The sequence below is a fragment of the Mirounga leonina genome, unplaced genomic scaffold (genome assembly GCF_011800145.1).
Source record: "Mirounga leonina isolate KUSES-001 unplaced genomic scaffold, KU_Mleo_1.0 Mir_180, whole genome shotgun sequence".
NCBI classification, from domain to species: domain Eukaryota; kingdom Metazoa; phylum Chordata; class Mammalia; order Carnivora; family Phocidae; genus Mirounga; species Mirounga leonina.
The window spans coordinates 26,692,589-26,712,920 of record NW_023270469.1 but is presented as its reverse complement, the minus strand read 5'-3'; the positions used below and the strand labels follow the sequence as shown (position 1 = coordinate 26,712,920).

Sequence of the window (20,332 nt, the reverse complement as noted above, 5' to 3'; positions counted from 1 at the left end):
CATCCACCCATCTACCTATCCAGTCACCCATCCATCCACCCACCCATCCAGTCACCTATCCCTCCACCTACCCATTCACCCATCCATTTACCCATCCAGTCACCTACCCCTCCAGCCATCCATCCAGTCACCTATCAGACATCTCTTGTTACATTTCATCCATCCTCCGTCCCTCTCCCCCTCCCTTCCCCATCCACCTGTCCCTCTATTCTTTCATCCATCTGCTCATCCATCCACGGAATTACTTCCTTGTCGTTCCATTTCCACATCTACGTGCCACACGGACCACCTACACGTCCGCCCACTCATCCATCCGTTAATCTATTCAGCTACTCATCCATCCTGCCGTCCGTTCTCCTTCCCACACACCTATCTACCGTCCACCTATCTACCGTCCACACAGTGACACGGGAGGGCCCTGCAGCCCTGCTGCCACTGCCGCTGAGGCCTGAGGCCACCCCGTGGGCCCCAGTGGGTGCTCACCTCATCCTCGGCCTGGGCCAGCTCCTTCTTGAGCTCCTCCACCCGCAGCCGCAGCTTCTTCACCTCTGCTTCGTGCTGCTCCACCCGCCGGTTGGCGTGCGCCAACTCGGCCACCTTCTCCTGAAACTGCTTCTTCAGCTTGCCGTGCACATGCTTCAGGTCGGCCAACTCCTGCGGAGGGGCGCTCAGGGTCACAGGGCGCCTGCAGGCTCCCTGCTTAGCGGCCAAAGCAGTATCAGGAACGTGGCCCACAGGGGATGCCCGGGAGGAGTGGCTTCTGGGGCCGTCGCCACCTCCATCCTTCGTCCTTCGTTGTCACTTTAGGGGTCCCCCGCCCCCCGTGGGCTGGAGCTGGACACACAGTGGGTGCTCTGCCCCGGCCCTGGCCGTACCACCCGCTACCCCACCTTGTTCTTCTCGAAAAGCGCAGCCTGGCTGGCCCGCAGGTCACAGTCCAGGGCGCTGGCTGTCTGCCTCCGCCGGCGGGCCAGCGCCTCCTCCAGATCCCCGACCTGCACCCGCAGCTTCTTGTTCTCCCGTTCCAGGCCCAGCTTCTCGGTCTCCAGCCGCTCACGGCGACCCCACTCGGCCGCGTTCTCCGCCTGCAGCCGCTCCATCTGCAACAGGGCAGGACAGGGTCAGGGCTCCAGGGGGAAGGCGGACAGGAGGGCCTAAGCTGGATGCTCCCCCAACCCCCCAGAGCCATTTTTGGCTCCAGGAAGCAGATCCAGCTGCAGCAGCTATAATTAACCTGGGCTGATTTCACGGTGTGCAGGATGTGAGGGCGCTTCTGGTCTGTGTGTGGGAGAGAGGCCCGCTGCCCCCTGCAGACCAGAGCACCTTCCAGGTGTGGCTGGTCCCTGCCTCAGCGTACAGACCTCCTTCTTGCCCTCTTTGGAGTGGTCGGATGATGGAGGCCAGGCCCCTGCCTCCCTCCTCCCCACCTCCCCGTCCCAGCCCCAAGCCCTCGCAGATCCCACCAGTGGCCTCACCTCACCCCTCAGCTCTGCCATCTTCCTGTCCATGCTGGACCGCGCACCTAGCTCATCCTCCAGGTCTTCAGACATGCGACCCAGCTCGTCCTGGTGGGCCTCCTTCAGGATGCTGAGCTGCGGGACACAGTCCAGCCCGGTTCCGTGAGAACCACCTGGGTATATCGTGGAACCGGCTCCGGGGGATGGGCGCTGGGGCAGGAGTGCTCAGCAAGGAGCCTGATGTGGAGTCCAGATGCGCCACTGGGTACCCAGAACAGGGCCTGGATCTGACTGCTGGTGCCGCTTCTGGCATTTCATACCTCCTACCTCATGACCATCTAGCCTCCCAGTGTCCACTGTGGCCCCTGGCACTCCACTTCCACAACAGTAGCCAGCCCAGAATGAGCTCTTTAAAAAGATAAGTCAATCATACCCCCATCCCTGGGTTCCTTAGGATAAGACCCGACCCCTTTCTCTGGTTTCACAATATGGTTGGACCCTTGCCCATCTCTCCTCTCTCCTCTTAGTTCACAGTGCTCCAGGCTCGAGTCCTCAAACACACCAAGTTCCTGTCCACCACTGGGCCTTCGTACATATGGTTCTCTCTACCATCACTCTTTCCAAGTTGTTTTACAGGATTGACTTTTTGCATTCTCAGGCCTTGGCCTAAATGCCCCCTCCTCAGGAAGGCCTCTCTCCTCCTCCCTGACTACAAGAGGTGCCTCCTTTACTCTACGTCCCACTCCCCATTAGAATGTGAGCTTGGGAGGACAGAGAGCTTGTCTGTCCACCTTTGTATCCCTATATGGCCTTGGCACTGGGTAGCCCTGTGAACTGACTGAATGCACTCAGTGGATCTGAACAGGGTCTGCGCGTGCATGCACGCTTGGCCACATAGGGATCGCCTGGGGTGACGGGGGCATAGTGCAGATGCCTCGTCGTACAGCAGGGAAACCAACAAACTGTCACTCTGTGCAATGACACGGGTGAGCTCAAATCCGTAACACTGAGGAAAAGAAGCCAGTTACAAAAGAGAATCTTTATGACTATCTGCTAAACTGAACATTCATGTTTTATTCACTTTTCTGCAAAAGATTCCACTTCATAATATGGAAAGATTAAAAAGGCAGATTCCTGGACCCATCTCCCAAAGATGCTGCTTCTGAGGATGGATGGTTTTAGGATATTCCCTGAGAGATTCTACCATGAGACAGTCTTCGTTGCTTCCAGGGCAGTTTTAGGCTCTGGGGTCTGGAGGGATCTTCGCACCTTCTGGAAATGCAGCGGGTCCAGCAGACTTTCTCTGGGTGGCCTCGCCCCCTGGTGGCCACAGGGGCCTGCACACGAGGCAGTAGCAGCCACCCAGCAGGACCTCGGCCTGCCCTGAGTCCCCAAACTGCAGCTGTGGAATTCCCTCTTGGCCCGCTAGAGCCTCAGTTTTGTCCTTTATAAAATGGGGACCCCAGGGTCCAGCTTCGTTGACTGCCCTGAAGCGTCAGTGAGATGGAGAACATTCTAGACCCCATGAATGCTACATCCCAACTCCTCCCCTTCAGCGTGGTCTACGAAGCCCGGTGAGGTCTGGCTCCCTTGGAACCTCATCTCTCACTTACTTCCCTCCAGCCACACTGCCCTCTGCTTTCTGCACATGCTAGGCTTACTCTGGCCTCAGGACCTTTGCATGTGCTGTGCCTTCTGTCAGGAACCCTGCCCCCAAATCCTCTCAAGGACAGCTTCTTTAGGTCTTGCCTCAAATGTCACCTTCCCAGAGAGGCCATTCTTCTTTTTTTTTTTTTTTATTTTAATTTTATTATCTACTTACTACTTTATTATTTTATTTTTTTTAGAGATGCCATTCTTGACCCACCACCATCTCTCTTATTCTGTCTGACTCCTTCAGAGCTTATGAATTTATCTGGCTGCTTACTGTTGGTACTCCCTGTGCCCCACCCCATAGCCCCCACAAGGTGAGCTCCCGAAGCCAGGGACACTGCCTGCGCCAGCACTCAGAACAGCAGATAGAGCGTGGCCAGCATTTGATGAGGAATGACTGAACTCCCTCCTTTCTCCCACTCCCGCTGCTGAAATTCAACAGTGTAATGCTTCTTCCTCTAAGAAGACTGCCGTCTCCAAGACTCACCTGCTTCAGCATCTCCTGCTTGGTCTTGTTCAGCTCCTCATACTTGATCTTCCACTGGCTCAGCTCCCCCTCCAGCTTCTCAATGTTCCTGCTCAGTGCCAGTTTATCCCTGGAGAGAGGAGGAGGAGAGGCAGATACGGGGGTGAGCCCACCGAGGTCCTCTGCTGAGAGTCCTCCTGTGCGGCCTGCACCTGGGAAGCCGGTGTCTGAAGTCCTTGCCTCGGCATTCGAGGCCCTGGCACCAACCACCCTCCCCACCCCCCGCCCAGGGTTTGCACTCCTTTTACAAAGAGCTCTACTCCCCACCTTCTGCACCACTGCAGGCACCCAGCTCACGATGTGGGCAGGTGACCAGGACTCCAGGGCACTGACCATGCCTGGTCAAGTGTCTCAGGCTCAACTGCCCAATATGACCCCTGTTTCTGTTTTATGTACGGTTGTTGCCTGTAAGGCTTGGTTTGGACACATGGTTCTGGGGTCAGAAAAGCTGGAAAACACTGTCCACTGGGTCTCAGATGGAGGGGTCACCTCTCGTCATCCTCCCTGGGTGGGGAATATCTCCCACAATCCCCACTCTGCACTCTGCTCCGTGCATGAGTGAGATGCTGTGGGTAATGAGCACGGGGCCTGGCCCTGGCACACAGTAGGTGCTCAACGTTATCCTCACTCTTCAGCATGCTGTGCCTCATGACCCCCCGCCGACCAGCCTCCCTCTCGGGGAGCCTGACATCTCCCGCCCTAACGTGGGCTTCTCAGGAGACAATACCACCCTCTAGGAGGCATTTCTGGTAACCCTGCATGACCCGGTCACTCAGTGGGCAGGGACAAGGGGTGCCTATGTCCTGTACTGAAGGCCCAGGGCCATCCCGCCCTCCAGGACTGATCCCGCATCCCCTGTAAAGCGTGCATGCCCTGCCAGACACCCCCAGGTGTGCAAACCATCTGAGCCTAGACCCTCACTCTGATTCACACATCAACAGAAAGTATCTTTTTTTTTTTTTTTAGAAATTTTTTTTTTTTTTTTAAGATTTTATTTATTTATTTGACAGAGAGAGACATAGCGAGAGAGGGAACACAGCAGGGGGAGTGGGAGAGGGAGAAGCAGGCTTCCCCGTGGAACAGGGAGCCCGATGTGGGGCTCGATCCCAGGGTCCTGGGATCATGACCTGAGCCGAAGGCAGACGCTTAACGACTGAGCCACCCAGGCGCCCCAACAGAAAGTATCTTTTGTACTCACAGCGTCTCCCCAGGACCAGATCGCTGTATAAATTGAAAGAACAGTGCGCTATGCTTGGCTCAGAACTTTACCAAAGGCTGTTCCTCTCTCAGGAAATCTTGTCGCCACCTCGATGGCGCTTGTGTATCTGAGTTGCGGACCCCACACACTGCACCTGCTGTTTTTGTAGCTGTCCTGGGAGGTGACTTAACTGAGCCCATCCACACAAAGCCTGACTCAGAGTACGTGCTATGTAAGTATTGGCTGGGAGGGTTATCACTACCCTTCTTTGTAAAGGCACCCGATTCTGATTACCTCTGCCCCTTGAACACCCTGGGTTTCAACCGCATGGATCCACTTACACGCAGGTCGTTTTGATAAATACAGTACAGTATTGTATTTTCCTCCCTTTTTCTTAATGTTTTCTTTCCTCTAGCTTCCTTTATCGTAAGAACACAACACGTAATACATAGAACGTACAAAATACATGTTAATCGACTGTTTATATTATCAGTAAAGCTCTGGTCAACGAATTACGTTTTGGGGGATCAAATCTGGGGAGTCAGATTTTCAACTGCGTGGGGGCGGGGAGTGTCAGTGCCCCTGACCCCCATATTGTTCAAGGATTGACTGCACTTTGTTATCTCCTCTAGTGGAGCTGGGCCTGAGCACGTCCATGTCACAATACGTATATTATACTATATTTACATTCCTGCTTTATATTTCAGTTAGTGAAACAGGCTGCTATTTGTCCATCTTGCTTAAACAGAAATTTATGGTCTCACAGTTCTGGAGGCAGAAGTCCAAGATCAAGGTGTCGGCAGGGTTGGCTCTGACTGAGGACCATGAGAAGGAATCTGTCCCCTTGCTTCTGGGAGTTTGCGGGCCATCTCTGGTTCTCCTTGACTTATAGAAGCATCTCCCTGATCTCTGCCTTCATACTATCTATGCATTTAATTTCTGGACAGAAAGGGAGTGTTACAGAATGTTCATTATAATCAGGCCTGTGCCCTGATCAAGGTCACCGGCGACCTCCACACTCTAAATCCTCTGGTGAGCGCTTAGTCCTCTTCTTCCTTGACCAGCTGTTCACTCCCTCCTCTGTGAAACGGTGCTCCTGGTTTCCCTGACCCTTCCCGGACCCGCTTCTCCTGTCTCCTCACCGCTGGGCTCTTCCTCTGATCTCTAAAGTCAGAGGACCCCAGGGCTCCATCCTCTGACCTCCCTCACCCAGCTCACGGCTTTTGAAATCACTTATTCCCTGCTGACTCTTGCGTTTTTACCTCCAGCCCACATCTGCCTCGTGAACTCCAGACTCATTCACATACGCAACTGCCTCCCTGTCGTCTCCATTTCAACTGGGCCAAACCCGATTCCCATCTGCAACCCCTCAACCTCCCTGACCCTCCTTCCCTGCTTGTATCTTTGCCCATGACACAGTCTCCCCACTAGCACATAAGCTCCATGAGGCGGGGAGTGGGGAGGGTTTGGGCTCATTTACGGCTATATCTTCACTGCCGAGCACAGGTCTGACCCAGAGCAAATGCATGATACATGTTATTTGAATTAATAAAACAAAACTTGCATGGGGTGCCCCAGTTAGAACATACCGCTCTAAAGTTCCAAGACTCAAGCCTGAATAGTGCCACGCACCTTCAGCGAGTCTCACATTCCACGACACTGACTTTGTGCGATTCTGAGGGTGCCCTGGCGTGGCCCGGCCCGCCCCCGGGGCCCTGCTTCCCTGCTGGGACTTACTCTCGCTCCTTGAGCAGCACCTTCTGGGACTCATCTAGCCGCAGCCGCAGGGCGGTCAACTTGGATGCATCCTCCTCGATGGTGGCCGTGTCCTCCCAGGGCAGCCGGCTGCGCTCCTGGCGGCCTGAGCTGCCCCGTGGGCCTCCGGCCCCCACGCTGCGTGCCTCCCAGCAGCCCTCAGGCTCCTCTGGTCTGCTCTTCAGCAGGCTCTCCACCAGCTCCAGCTCCTGTAGGGACCAAGGTGGAGGAAGGACCAGTGGCTGCTGAGCCCTCACTCTCTTGGCCGACCTCATGGCCTTTCCCAGGCCCTGGGTCTGGGATCGGCTTAGTGGGTAACCTTGGGCAAGTCACACAGCCCTCTGGGCCCCAATATCCTCTTCTGGAGCCTGCCTCTCCATCCCTGGAGAGGGAGAGACACCCCCTCTTCTGGGCCTCTCCCCTTCACCTCCTGGAACTGCACACAGAATCAGCTACTACAGTTCCCTGTATCTTAAATTTCCCAGGGCAGGTGGTGAGCCTCCCTGTCATAGCAAGTAAGCAAGCATATGGTGGGACACTGATGCGAATGGCATGTAGAAGCAGAGACTCCCACAATGGATAAGAACTAGATTCCCCCAAAAGGAATTCCGGCTCTAAGATCCCATTCTTCAGGTGCAAACACTAAGACACCAGGAAGTAAGTGACATAAAAGATGCACAAGAAGGCAGCCCCTGTGAGCAGAACCAGCTCCCAGACAGAAAGTAGTGAGAGACTGTTAACTCAGTGCCTATCCCCTGAGCTTCCCATTCCCCTTTGCCCCTCCGGGCTGCCCCTGCTGCACCCAAGGCCTGCCTCTGGCCACAGACCTGAGACATCCATGGCCTCTGTCCCAGCCTGGCTTCCCCCGTGACCTTTCTAGTGGAGTCCAGGCCATCTCCTTCCCTGTCTGGCCCTCAGTTTCCCTATCTGGATGGGGACAGTGGCCCTGAGAACTACCTGTGGACAGAGATTCTACTCCTAATGTATCTCAGACTGTCTGGGTGGGGGCCTCAAACATCACTCAGTCCAAAGCCTTATTGCATAAATGGGGAAACAGGGAAGGAAGGGACTGGTTCTGGGTCACAGAACACAGAAGTGTCTGGGCTGGAGAAAAAACTGACTGTAACCTCAAGGCTCCTGCCACGGTACCTGCTACCTCCTGAAGTGTGACTGACAACCACAGCAAGGACAGGACAAGAATAGCACCACGAGGCTGGCTGACAGGGGCTGTCATCGTCTGCCCCAGAGAACAGCAATGAAGGAACGCCACCTCCAAACACCAGGCAGGCCTGGGGATGTGGGGGCTTCAGCCACCAGGAGGCAGCAGTGCCCACCCTAGCCTAGAGGGGTGGCAGGAGCTGGGCAAGGGAGGGGAGAGGGCAGCCAAGAATCTTAGCTGCGGCAGCTGGACCATCTGGGGATGGAGCTGGGAGGAACCTGAGCCTGGACTCTGCTCCTAGAAGGCCTGCTGGGTTGGGGGATGCTGCCCTCCACCCCCACCATTCACGCTCCAGCCACACTGATGATTACCACGGACTCCGGAGTTCACCTGGGTTCAACTACCCAGCACTGCAGTCACCAGCTGGGAGACATTGGTACTTAATCTCCCTGTGCTTCAGTGTGCTCATCCACAAAGCAAACCCCTCTTGGGATTGTGAGAATTAACTAGATCCTGCATATGCGGAGCTTAACGCTGTCTGCAGGTGCCCACAGAATGATGGGAGCTGTCATTCCCGGCCTCTGGGCTTTTGCATGCCTAGAATGCCTGCCTGCACATTTCACAGAGAATTCCTCCATAACCTCCTAGTCTCCGCTGATGGGACCTCTTCCAGAAAAGCTTCTGTGAAGCCCCCATCTGCAAAGCCTGGTTCAGGGACCTTCTCTGTGCTCCTAGTGCCCTGACAACCTCCCACCTCTCAGCTTTGACTGATGTGGGTTATAAATGTTTACCCCCTGCACCCCCCCCCCCATTCAAGTTGAACGAATGAATAGATTCGGCTCTGCTGCTAATAGATGCCTACCAGGCACGAGCTTCGATCCCGCTTCTGCCCCAAAGGGACGATTTTAAGGTTCTGTTGACGGCTCACGTGCGGGAGTGGAAGGACCACCAGATGCCAGGCCTCTCCGGAAGAATGCCGTCCTCTGGCCCCGCGAAGCAGAGGCCCACGCAGGAGAGTGAAACCTCCCAGGGGACCAAGCCCTTCCTGTCCCCCTTTCCCAGTCCCGCCGCACCCCCTTCTGGACCCCAGCGCCAAGGGCCCTGCCCAGGAGCCCGCCTCCCAGCCAGCCCCACAGCCCCAGCCGCGCCGCGCACCTGGCTGCCCTGGGGCACTTCGGACCCGACGTCGCGCACCGGCTCCTGCTCCCTGTCGGGCTCGGGCTCCGGCCCGTCGGGCGTGCGGTCGGCGGCCCCCCGGGCGCCCCGCAGCCGCGCCAGCTCGCGGCCCCGCGCCTCGCACTCGCCCTGCGCCTCCTGGCGTTCGCGCCGCGCGCCGGCCAGCTCCTTGGTGAGCGCGTCGAGGCGCTGGCGCAGCTGGCGCACCTCCTCGCGCGCGCGGTTGCGCTCGGCGCGCACCTTGCTCCACTTCTCGCGCCAGTTGGCCGTGCAGTCCGACCACCAGCGCATGGTCTTCTCCATCTGCGCCGCCCGCGCGCGCGCCTCCTCCAGCTCCCGCAGCCGCAGCTCCTCGCGGCTCTCCCAGTCCCCGTCGGCCAGCAGCGCGGGCGCCGGCGGCAGCGGCAGTGCGGGCGGCGGCCCCGGCGAGGGCGTGCCGCTGGGCGGCGTGGGCGGCAGCGAGTCGGCCGGCCCCATGCGCTCCGGCGACGGGCTGCCCAGGATGGTCAGGAGGCTGCCCTTGGACAGCTGCGGGGACTCGGCCAGCCGGGGGCTGGGCCCGTGGCTCATGGTGCGGCCGCGCGGGCGGGCCCCGGGTTCCAACTCCGGGCGGGGCTCAGGGGCGGCACGGGGGATGTCCGGAGCACGCGATACCCCTGTGCATGCTGGCCACCGCTCCCCACCGCTCCTCCTCGGACCTGTGGGAGAACACAACCGTTAGTAGGCCGTGGCCCCCATCTGTCCATACCCATAAGCTCAGCCATGGGAAAGGCAAAACGGGCAGCGGAAACGGCAAGGGCAAAAGCGGGAGGAGAGAAACGGTCTGGCCCCGAAAAGCCCCATTGAGGCTGTAGTGGTGAGCCTGGGCCTGTAACTGCTTCTTCACTGGCCTCCAGACACCCTCCTGCAAGGTCCTTTCACCCTGCAGCCAAGGCAGCTGATCTGAAACCTTGATCTGCTGTCCCTGACCTTCAAGCCCCATGTCACCCAGTGAATGACTTGCACTACTCCCCATCTCTACCCCAAGTGCAGCATGCTTGCACACTGACTGCCAGGACTGCCTTCCCTGCCTCTTCCTGCACTGGGCTAACTCTTCTCAGGCTTAAAACTTATCTGACTTATCACCTCCTCCTAGAAGTCCTCCAGGACCACCTCAGGCCAGATGGCTCAGCCCACCTGTGTCTCCATCACTAGTGTAATCAATCTCACCTACCATTTATCTGTGTCCCCCCCTGCTCCCCGTCCTCACCCCAGGCTGTGAGTTTGCTGAGGACTGGGGCTGGCTCTTGGCCACTGTCTCCGTCCCAGCATATGATGCCAATGGCAATGACATTTGTGGAGGTCTGACTGCAGGCCAGGTGCCATGCCCATGGTCTTATGTGAACTATCTCATTTACTCTTCTCAGCAGACTCCAGGGAAACGGCTCCCATTTACTCCAGAGGAAAGTGGAGGCTCAGAAAGGTTGAAGCCCAGATTTGATTCCAGGTACAGGGTAAGGTGAGGGTGCGGTGTGTGGTGAAAGCGACGCATGCTCTGGTGTTAGGATGGAAATAAGCCAGAGTCTAGATGGCGGGGGTGAGGCAGTGGTGAGAGGTCCCACTGCTGGGCCCTGCTATTCTGGGCCACAGCACTTTAAAAAGAAGTGAGAGGGCGCCTGGGTGGCTCAGTTGGGCGCCTGGGTGGCTCAGTTGGTTAAGCGACTGCCTTCGGCTCAGGTCAAGATCCTGGAGTCCCGGGATCGAGTCCCGCACCGGGCTCCCTGCTCGGCAGGGAGTCTGCTTCTCCCTCTGACCCTCCCCCTCTCATGCTCTCTCTATCTCATTCTCTCTCTCAAATAAATAAATAAAATCTTTAAAAAATAAAAATAAAAAATAAAAAAGAAGTGAGACACATGTCCTTCTCCTCTGTCCCCAACCTGTCACCCTCTCTCTCCATGGTGGTCTTGCCCTGACCCCCTCCAGCAGCCCATTGGGACGTCATGCCCCTCATGCTCTCCCTTCCCCATTCGGCTTAGCCTCTCCCACAGACCCTCCCCCCAGGCCCCTCTGCTCTGATGGGCAGCCTTTCCCATTATGCCCCACTGGTGGGGCTCTCATCCGCTCCACAGCCAAGTGCCTCAACACCGACTGCTCCCAACACCGCCTGGCCAACCCTCTCTGTCCCCTCTCCACCCTCCTCCCACCTCTAACCCCTCACTCTCAGCAGGTGATCTCATGTCAGAGTTCCCAGGAAAAGGGAAGCCATCAGATGGGCACGCCCTCCAGGTCCTGCCCCCAGGCCTGTGGCCCCCTCCTTCCTGCCCCTAAGAGGCTGGAAGGGCTCTCCCTCTCTCCAGCCCAGGCTGTGCTCCAGAACCCCCCTGCACCTCTATCATGGTGCTCCTCAGGTAACTCAGACTCAGTCTCGTCAAACTGGAACTCATCTTCTCCTATTCCCTCCACAACCGGCTTCTCCTTCTGGATGCCCCCTCTGGGAGAAGAGCACTTCCTCACCCCTTCACGCTGTGGAGGACGTTCTAGAATCTGCTTTCTCCCCGCACCCATCCCCCCCGCCACCTCCAAGTCCTGTCCAGTCTGTCTGCCACACATCACAAGGAGCTAGCCACCTTCCTCCTACGCTGCCACTAACCTGTCGGCCACCACCATCACCTTCCACCACCTGGGCGACCCTAGCCACTGTCTCCCTGTCCTGTCCCCCGGCAAGGGGAGGGCAGAGGGAGAAGCAGGCTTCCCACTGAGCAGGCAGCCCAATGCGGGGCTCGATCCCAGGACCCCAGGATCATGACCTGAGCCGGAGGGAGATGCTTAACGACTGAGCCACCCAGGCGCCCAAGCTGTGCCTTCTTCAAATCCATTTGGAACTGCAGCAGCCAGAGGGAGTTTTTAAAAATTCCATTGGGCGTCTGCCTTCGGCTCATGTCATGATCCCGGGGTCCTGGGATCAAGCCCCGCCATCGGGCTCCCTGCTCAGTGGGAAGCCTGCTTCTCCCTCTCCCACTCCCCCTGCTTGTGTTCCCTCTCTTGCTGTGTCTCTCTCTGTCAAAAAATAAAAATGCCAACCAGATCACACCAGTGGCCACACCCTTTGTTGTCAGCAATAGCTGCTACCGCTCTCTAGTGTGAAGCCCAAGCTCACGCTCTCTAGGAGTCCAACTCCAAAACTTCTCCGGTCCCAAAAGGGGCTCCAGCCCCTGATCCCACCACTTGTTCACTGTCCCCACCGCCCACCCCAGCCCCTCTCCCCTTGCCCAGCGCCCGTTCCATGGCCCTACTCTCGCCCTGGCCAACGCCTTCGGTGCCTCAGCCCCTCTCCTGTCCTTTTCTCTCCGGGCAATGCCAACCCAGGGCACCTCCACTGCTCTGCCTATCTTGCCTCCCTGTCCCAGCGGGCACGGCTTGTTTTCCCACCACGTGGACAGGCGTCAGGACCGTCAGCGTCTCAGTGCAGTCCAGCGACCCTACTGCCGTTCTCTAGTCTGTTGGCTGTTTGTTAATTGCCTCCACCAGGCATCAGTTCTAGGCTCAGCTCTGTCACGGATCTCGTGTATGCCACTGCCCCTTTCTGGGCCTCAGTTTCTCCACCTGTAGAAGTGGGATGGGATGGGGGTAAGGGAGACCAGTGCGTTTGATCAAGGAGTCCTTCAGATTCACGTGGACACTTGTTTAAAATGCAGTTCCTGGGCACCCCTCCTCCCCTGCCCCGACTCATGGTCAGCAGGCGTGGGGCTGGGAATTTGCATTTTAATAGTCCAATTTGGGGACACTTGAATATTTGGTGATGCCTTGTCACCACCCAGAGTTTCATACATACAAACTTGTATGTCTCAATGCCAATAACACCCGCAGAGACCAAGTTGCACACCCAGACACGGCCACACGGAAGTAGGTTCCGTACACCACTAACTCCCTGGCAGGCTGCATGCCCTCTGACTCAGTCTCCCCACCCGTGTGGTGAGGTGGCTGGCCCAGATACCATCTGCATTCACAGACATCTCTGCACGCCCGTACCCAACTGCAGACACACAAACACAGATATGAAGACACGGGCAGACACACGTACCCTCAGAGATGGACCATATGCACCCACAGCTCTACGGATGCACAGAGATGCTAACCTGGAGAGAGAGAGAGTTACAGATGCACCCGGAGACACACGCAGGCCAACACACAGACGGATACAGACAGAGACATGCAGATACTCATCCCTAAGACAAACACGGACATACACAAACACACAGACAGGCACTCACACTCCTCCTCTCCCCATTTTCCTGGCCCAGCTCCATGAGGAGAAACTCTTGGAAAAGAAAAACAATGTGAGAGCCCGAGGGGGAGGGGAGGAGGCAGGAAATCCCAGGGTGCCAGTCCGGCGCCCGCCATAGCTGCGCTGGTTATGGGGAGTGGTAGGAAGGCCCTCCAGGCTCCGTCTGCTGGGCCCTTCTGGCCGCCCCTAAGCGGACAGGGCGGCAGGGAGGGGGCCACTGCCATGTCCTCTGTGCCTCTGGGAGCCGCCAGGCCTGGCATGGGGCTCAGTGGGGTGGGGGCGGGCTCCTTCCAGGAATCGCCAGCCTGTCATGCAGGGGCAGGGCGGGTGCCACCCAGGTCCTAATGGCTTCCAGGCGCCCACCCTAAAGGCAGGGGTGGGCTCCAGACTCAGCTCCTGTTGCCCTTCCCAGCGGCCTGGCCCAGGCCCTCCTGGGGGCTGGGGGAGGAGGAAGGGGAGCAAGGGGGTAAGAGGAGCTCTGGACAGCCCTCCAGCCTTTCCTCTTGCAAGCCCAGGGTCCCCTGGAGGCTGTGTGTGCACAACGTGGGGGAAGGCGTGGGGGTCCCAAAGCTGGCTTTCTCGAGAAGCCTGCTCCCAGCACACCAGGAACCCTGCACCCTGTGTAGACTCAGGGCAGCCAGACCCTGCCTAGCAACGCCTCCCCTCACCCCCCGGCTCCCACCCCATTCACATGACATAGCCTTGGGGACACACACACACAGCCCTAGTAACGGTCACATTCACTGAGAGTCCTGCAACACAGAAGCTCAACACAGGCTCTGGCTGCCCGGCCCGGCCCCTCCCCACCAGGCTCAGTGTCTTCTTCCCATAGGGTGTGGTGTTTTGTATGTGGGGTGGCCTCCTGATTCCCCTAGGGTGTCATCACCCCCCCCCCCAAAGAGCAGGTTGGGGAGGGACCAGCCACCACAGGCCCCAGAGAGCCTTCCCCACCCCACCCTCCCCTCTCCTGCCTCCCACCAGCCAGACGGGTCTATTCCTGCTCTAATCCTCAGGCTTTCTGCTCAGGCTGTTCCCCCAACTCGGAATGCCCCCGCCCCCCGACTCTGAAACCCCCACCCGTCCTTCAAGCTCAGTTCTACCACCTCCAGGAAATGCCTTGATCTCCTCAGCCCCAACTGCTCCCCAGGGAGCACAGCCCTACAAACTGTCAGATCTGGCCAACTGCCCTCTCCTCTTGTAACGCGCGCTTCTCTGACCCAGATGAAACACTTGTGCCATCCGCCGCTTCTAGGACAGGCCTTGAATACAGGATTTGCTTAAAGCTGGCTGGTGGGGTGGCCAGCAGAAGGCTAAACCATGACCTTGCATCCCCTTAGTTGGGCAGTCCCCCCCCCAGTGGGACTCAGATCTCCTGAACCCTAGTCTCACAGCCATCCTCATTGCCCCAGGCAGCTGCTGGCCCACTCTAGGACAGAAACTAGAATGTTTTGATCCCATACTTGCCTCAGGCTAGGCCCTCATCCACCTTGTCCACAGAAAGTGACCAGTGGTTCCTGCTGCTTGTGGAACTGTTTAGAAGGTCTCTCCCTCCTTCTTTCTCCATCAGCAAAATCCTACACATCCTTCAAGATCCTCTTCTGGGAAGCCTTCCCTGACTTCACACAGAGTATGTTAGTGTTCCCAAAGCACTGGCACCTCCCTGTTCTTCAGCAGTAGTCACTAGGAAATCTTGGTCTCTCTGGCTTTTAGCACAGGGCCCAGCATACAGCAGATGCTGCATAAATGCTTTCTAGGCTGATGTATAGAAGATGGACAGTTAGGGGTTCCCTAGTGAAGAAGGAGGATTGAGTGATCCTAAGGATAAGGAGTCATTTTGTGGCCAGGCTCCGAAACAGGCAGGTGTCGGAAACTGTCTGTGGCTAAGGTCAAAGCCAGAGGTCATCTCATGGCCAGGTCAGGGATCAGTCCTCTTACCCGAGGTAGCCTAAGTGGCCCACAGGAGAACAACTTTGTGTTTTGTCCTTAGCGTGTTTAGATAACTCTCAATATCCAGTGAGAGAAGTGAGCAATGCTGAAGCCTGGATGGGGGCCAGCTGAGGGGTTTGGGGGTCGCCGGTTGGCCCAACTCTTCCCTCAAACTCAGAAACCCCCTATGTCCTTCCAGAACCTTTCAGGTGGCGCTCTGGAGCTGCCCATGGCCACAGGCCTGGCTGTGGGCAGGGAGCAGAGCCCAGCAGGAAACCACAGAGGACAGCCTGATTGGATAAATGCAGGGTCCAAGGCTGGTCAGCCCACAAACTGCGGGCACCTGTCCTTCGGACGTGCTGCCTGGGCTGCAGCCCCTGGATCACCCGGAGAGGACTGAGAGGAGGGAGGGAGGTAAGCAGGGCCTGTAGGCTAGACCTGAGCCCCGGGGTAGGCACCCCTGGCCTGTCTCAGGTATCCCCATCCCAGACTGAGGAGTCACAAAGATGTCCCAGTTCACATTTAGAACACCATTCTTTATAATGGGCCAACTTGGGCCCAGAGTAGCAGCTACTTGCCCACATCCCCACAGAGGACCAGCAGCAAAGTGGGGGTGACCCGGGGGGTGGGGCTGGAGTGCTGGGATTGGATGCCTCCCCTCCTGGGTTACGTCTACCTAAGGGCACGATGCCCCTGGGCACACTTACGGGATGGGGTCCTCAGGCATCAGGCCAAGTGGCCAGGCATAGATGGTATGGAGTGAGTGAGTACCTTTCACGCGGGCCAGCTGGCCTCTCAGCAACTCCTTGAACTAATCTCTCTGCTAGAAAGGACATCCCACCAGTCCCGGCTCTGCCACTGATAGGCTGTGTGATTATCTGAAACTTTCTGCCCTGTCTGGGCCTGTTTCCTTGCCTGTACCATGGGGAGACGCTCTACCAAGATTCCTAAAAGCTCTGTCCAACAAGTGGGCAGACCCTGTGTCAAGGTGAACCAACCCGAACCAACCCACACTTAAGATACAGAAGCAGGAGCCTCGGGCGGAGCACGGGCTTGCCAGCTATCATCCATTGGCATCATCAGGACGGTGAGGGAACTGAGGCCCACTCCATTCCCCTCGCACTGAGCCATCGCTCTAACTGCCCCAATTCCTTCCAGAAATTCGCTTTCTGCCCTCCCACGCCATGAGTCGCGTCGGCCCTCACTTCCTCGCCCCCTCCCCAGCCGCCCCGGTCCGGCAAAGACGCCCCGCTCCCTCTAGCGGCTGGCGGAGGGCAGAGGGGGCTCCTGACCCCGCGGTCCCACCCACCTCGCCGCGCGGCCCCCATTGGCGGCTACCTCGGGCGGGGGCGGCGGCGCCGTGCTCCCATTGGCTCGTGCGCCCGTCCATCCCGCACTCGCCATGGTGACCACGTTGGGTCCCCCGGGAGAGTTCCAAATTCCGCCCCCGCCCGCCGCCCCCCTCCCGTCCGGTCCCTGGCCGCAGCATTCCGAAGGCGGCCCTGCCCTCCCCCCCAACCCCCGCAGCCCCTCCACACACGAGGTCCGGGACCCCGGGTGGTGGGGGGACCCCGGGGAGGGGGCTAGGAAGTTCTGCTCGGAGTTTGGGGGTTGCTGCGGACGCTGCGCCCCACTCCTTCAGCACGCCCCCAACTTAACCCCTTCCCTCCCGCGGGCTCGGCGTCTGGAGGGAGTTCCCGGGACGCAGTGGCTTGCCGCCCCCTGCGCTGCCGCCCCCGCTCACCTCGGCCGGGGACCCGCGGGCTCCGGACGTCCGACCCGCCGCGGCTGGGCGGAGCGGGCACGGGGCTCGCGGCGGCCGCCGCCTGGAGGGCCGAGGGAGGGCCGCCGAGTCTCCTCCTCCCTCCCGGGGGGAGGGGAGGGAACGGAGACGGCGGGGCGGGGGCGGGGGGCCCCGGCCAGCGGCGGCCACAGTGTGACCCGGGCCCGCCGAGTCGCTGGGGTGGGGGCACCCGGCTGACTGTGGGGCGAGGCGCGCGGGCCGGGGCGGCGGGCTCTGCTGGAGAGCGAGCGGGTCCCGGCCGGAGGCCCCACCCCCGCTTGGGGCCGAGGGTGGGGGGACGGAAGGCAGGGTCTGGGGGCCCCGCGGGGTTCGGCTTTCCCGCCTCAGGTTTCCCGAGCGCCAAGGACGTACTAGGCGCCCCGCAGCAGAAGTGGGCACCGCCTGTCCTGGGCTCAGCACGTGGGGCGCGCTGACCTAGTGTTCACTTTTGTTACCTGCATTCTTCCTAGTGCCAGCTCTGTCGCCGAGTGGCCGCGGAGCAGCGAGCCTCTGCCCTTCACCGGGCCTCAGTTTCCCCTTTGTACCACAAAAGGGTTCATCAGAGTAACCTCACGCCTGTCGAGAAGCGTGGTGGGGCACTTGGCCCGCCCGGCGGAGATTTTCTCCGAAGTGCCTCGGTGCTAACCGCGGGCGACAGGGCCGGGCCGGCGGTCCCCGGGCAATTACGGTAAGGCGCTCTAGCGTGCGCCCCGCGGCTGGGGGGCTTCCTCTGCCCTTGGGAATAAGGTGTCTGCGGTTTGGGCGGGAGATGGGGTCGGGCGCCTCTCCTCACCATATCCTGTACCTGGAAGGCCACTGCAGTGAATCTTTTTTTCTTTTCTCTTCTTTTTTTTTTTTTTCTTTTTAAGTAGGCTCCACACCCACTGTGGGGCTTGAACTCAGGACCCTGAGATTACGAGTCACATCTTCCACTGCCTGAGACAGCGAGGCACCCCTACGGTGAATCTTTCTGAAAAGATAACCAAAAACATCACAGAGATAGTGAGGGAAACCAGACCGCGTTGGGACTTTGCCTTGAAAAGGAAACTAAAAGTGCTGAAGAAAAATTAGCTTTAGCTCATGATTAACACAGATTGTGATTGCAACCAGCCAGACGTTAGAATGAAGAATCGCTCTTGACAGAAAGAGCGTCATTTTTGGAAATATATTGGAGAGTGTCACACGCAAGGGTCGCTCTGAATCCTTTGTTAGTTAAGCAGTTCTCTCTGGAAGGACTTGGTCATTTCTAAGTGATGTTCTCTTCCTCTGTGGTCAGCTTCTGCTTCATTTTTGTACGGTGTCACATCAACTTCATGAAACCCCACACTTTTTTTTTTTTTAATTTATTTATTTGACACACAGAAAGCACAAGCAGGCAGAGCGAGAGGGAGAAGCAGGCTCTCCACTGAGCAGGGAGCCGGACGTGGGGCTCCATCCCAGGACCCAGGGATCATGACCTGAGCTGAAGGCAGCTGCTTAACCGACTGAGCCACCCAGGGGCCCCGAAACCCCATACTTTTTGCAAGATGTGCAGTTTTGCTTGTCAGTTCATTTGCTTCATATTTGCGTGGTTAAACTCTGATAGCATCTGATGGAGGCAGATTTGGGTGGGGGTAGGTGTTGTGGGAGAGGAAACCACTATGAATGTTGCAAGGCTGGTCTTTGCTTTCTGTGTACCTTGGGCCCAGGAAAGACAGATATTGAGTACTCAGAGGACAGGGACTCCCCGTTCTAAAGCTGAGAAAATGATCCTGGGTTGGGGGGGGGCGGCTTTTGGCTCAGACTTATCCAAAGTCCCATGGCTGGTAAGGACAGGAATGGGCCAAGAGCCCCTGGTTCTTTCCCAGAGCTTCTGGAGGCAGCAGGAGGGCTGGAGAAGGTTGAGGAGGCTTAGTCAGCGGTGAACCTAAGCTCCAGTTAGGACGTTGCAATTGGGCCCTCTCTCTTAAGAAAGGGAGTAGTCGCAGGAATGTCCCTCGCAGCAGGTGGGGAGATCCCACCAGTCATGGAACCAAGATGGGTACAGACCAGAGGCTTGGCAGTTCATAGGAATTATCTTAGTTTTCAGCCACCTCACCAGCTTATAGTGAGAACAGTGAGAATCAGAAGTCAAGTGACAGGCCCGGGGTCACAAAGCCAGAAAGTCTGAGAGCCCAGATCTGACTCAATGTTACCCCTGTCATCACTGTTCCTGAACCCACATGCCCAGATAGCCCACTGGTGTCAGCCTCCCGGTGGCCCTCTGAGGGGGTTCCTTCCCCAGCTCAGCCCAGTGGGGTTTTCGATGGAGGACTAGATTGGTATTTTCCACATTCCAGCAGTTCTGTCTTGTACCCCTGCTGCCACTTTTTCCATCAATACCTAGCACGTTTCCTGTGCATCCTTTTCATGTTGTAGGATGTATGGGTATTTTTGGGTAAGCAGGAAATCGGCATCGATTTTCACAAATAGAAGGAAATAGAAAAAATAAATCCTATGTAAACAAACAACGCCACTGAGAACTAGCTAGAAACTTGCTCTTTGTTAAACAGGGACGTGATTGTACACCTTTCACAAGAGCCAAAAGGTAGAAGCCACCCAAGTGTCTGTCATGGGACAAATGGATAAATGATATTGGTCTATCTATACACTCAAAGGAATATTATTCAGCCTTAAAAAGGAAGGAAAGGCTGATCCATGCGAAGTGAAATAAGCCAGTCACAGAAGGACAAATATTGGATGATTCCACTTCAAATTCGTAGAGACAGAATAGAATGGTGGCTGCCAGGCGCTGCTGGGAGGGGGTGGAGGGAGGGAAGTTGCTACTTAATGGGGACAGAGTTTCTGTTTGGGAAGATGGAAAAGTTCTGGAGGTGGATGGTGGTGATGGCTGCATGGCAATGTGAATGTACTTAAGGCCACTGAACTGTACGCTTAAAAAATGGTTAAAATGGTAAATTTTATGTGTATTTTGCCGCAATAAAAAAATCATTAAAAATCTGTTACCTAGTTTTCTTCGTCCAATAAAAGTTTGAAGAATGAAAAAATAAGGACACAGGGCAGTGGGAGAGAGGAGTTAGAGAAAATTTAGCTCTGAACGGAGGCTTCTCCTGGATGTAACCAGGACTGAAAAACACTGAAAAGTAGATGAGTTTTGGGGGCACCAGGGTGGCTCAGTTGTTAAGCGTCTGCCTTTGGCTCAGGCCACGATCCTGGGATCCTGGGGTCCTGGGATCGAGCCCCGCATCGAGCCCCGCATCGAGCCCCGCATCGGGCTCCCTGCTCCGCGGGAAGCTTGCTTCTTCCTCTCCCACTCCCCCTGCTTGTGTTCCCTCTCTCGCTGTGTCTCTCTCTGTCAAATAAATAAATAAAATCTTTTTTAAAAAATGAGTTTTTCGGGCGCCTGGGTGGCTCAGTTGGTTAAGCGACTGCCTTCGGCTCAGGTCATGATCCTGG

General features: G+C 57.3%; 1 protein-coding gene across 1 annotated transcript in view; it reads right to left on the bottom strand.

The window, feature by feature from the left end:
* CCDC102A (coiled-coil domain containing 102A) overlaps positions 1-16,947 on the bottom strand; it is a 22,900-nt gene extending 5,953 nt beyond the window's left edge. Inside the window, exons 1-7 of the mRNA XM_035025126.1 lie at positions 16,859-16,947; positions 8,904-9,622; positions 6,572-6,798; positions 3,598-3,706; positions 1,476-1,592; positions 891-1,100; positions 484-654 (exon numbers count right to left, since the gene is read on the bottom strand). Coding sequence (XP_034881017.1) covers positions 484-654; positions 891-1,100; positions 1,476-1,592; positions 3,598-3,706; positions 6,572-6,798; positions 8,904-9,494 — 1,425 coding nt within the window. The 5' untranslated portion in view covers positions 9,495-9,622; positions 16,859-16,947. The remainder of the gene's footprint in view (positions 1-483; positions 655-890; positions 1,101-1,475; positions 1,593-3,597; positions 3,707-6,571; positions 6,799-8,903; positions 9,623-16,858) is intronic.
* Positions 16,948-20,332: the final 3,385 nt, after the last annotated feature.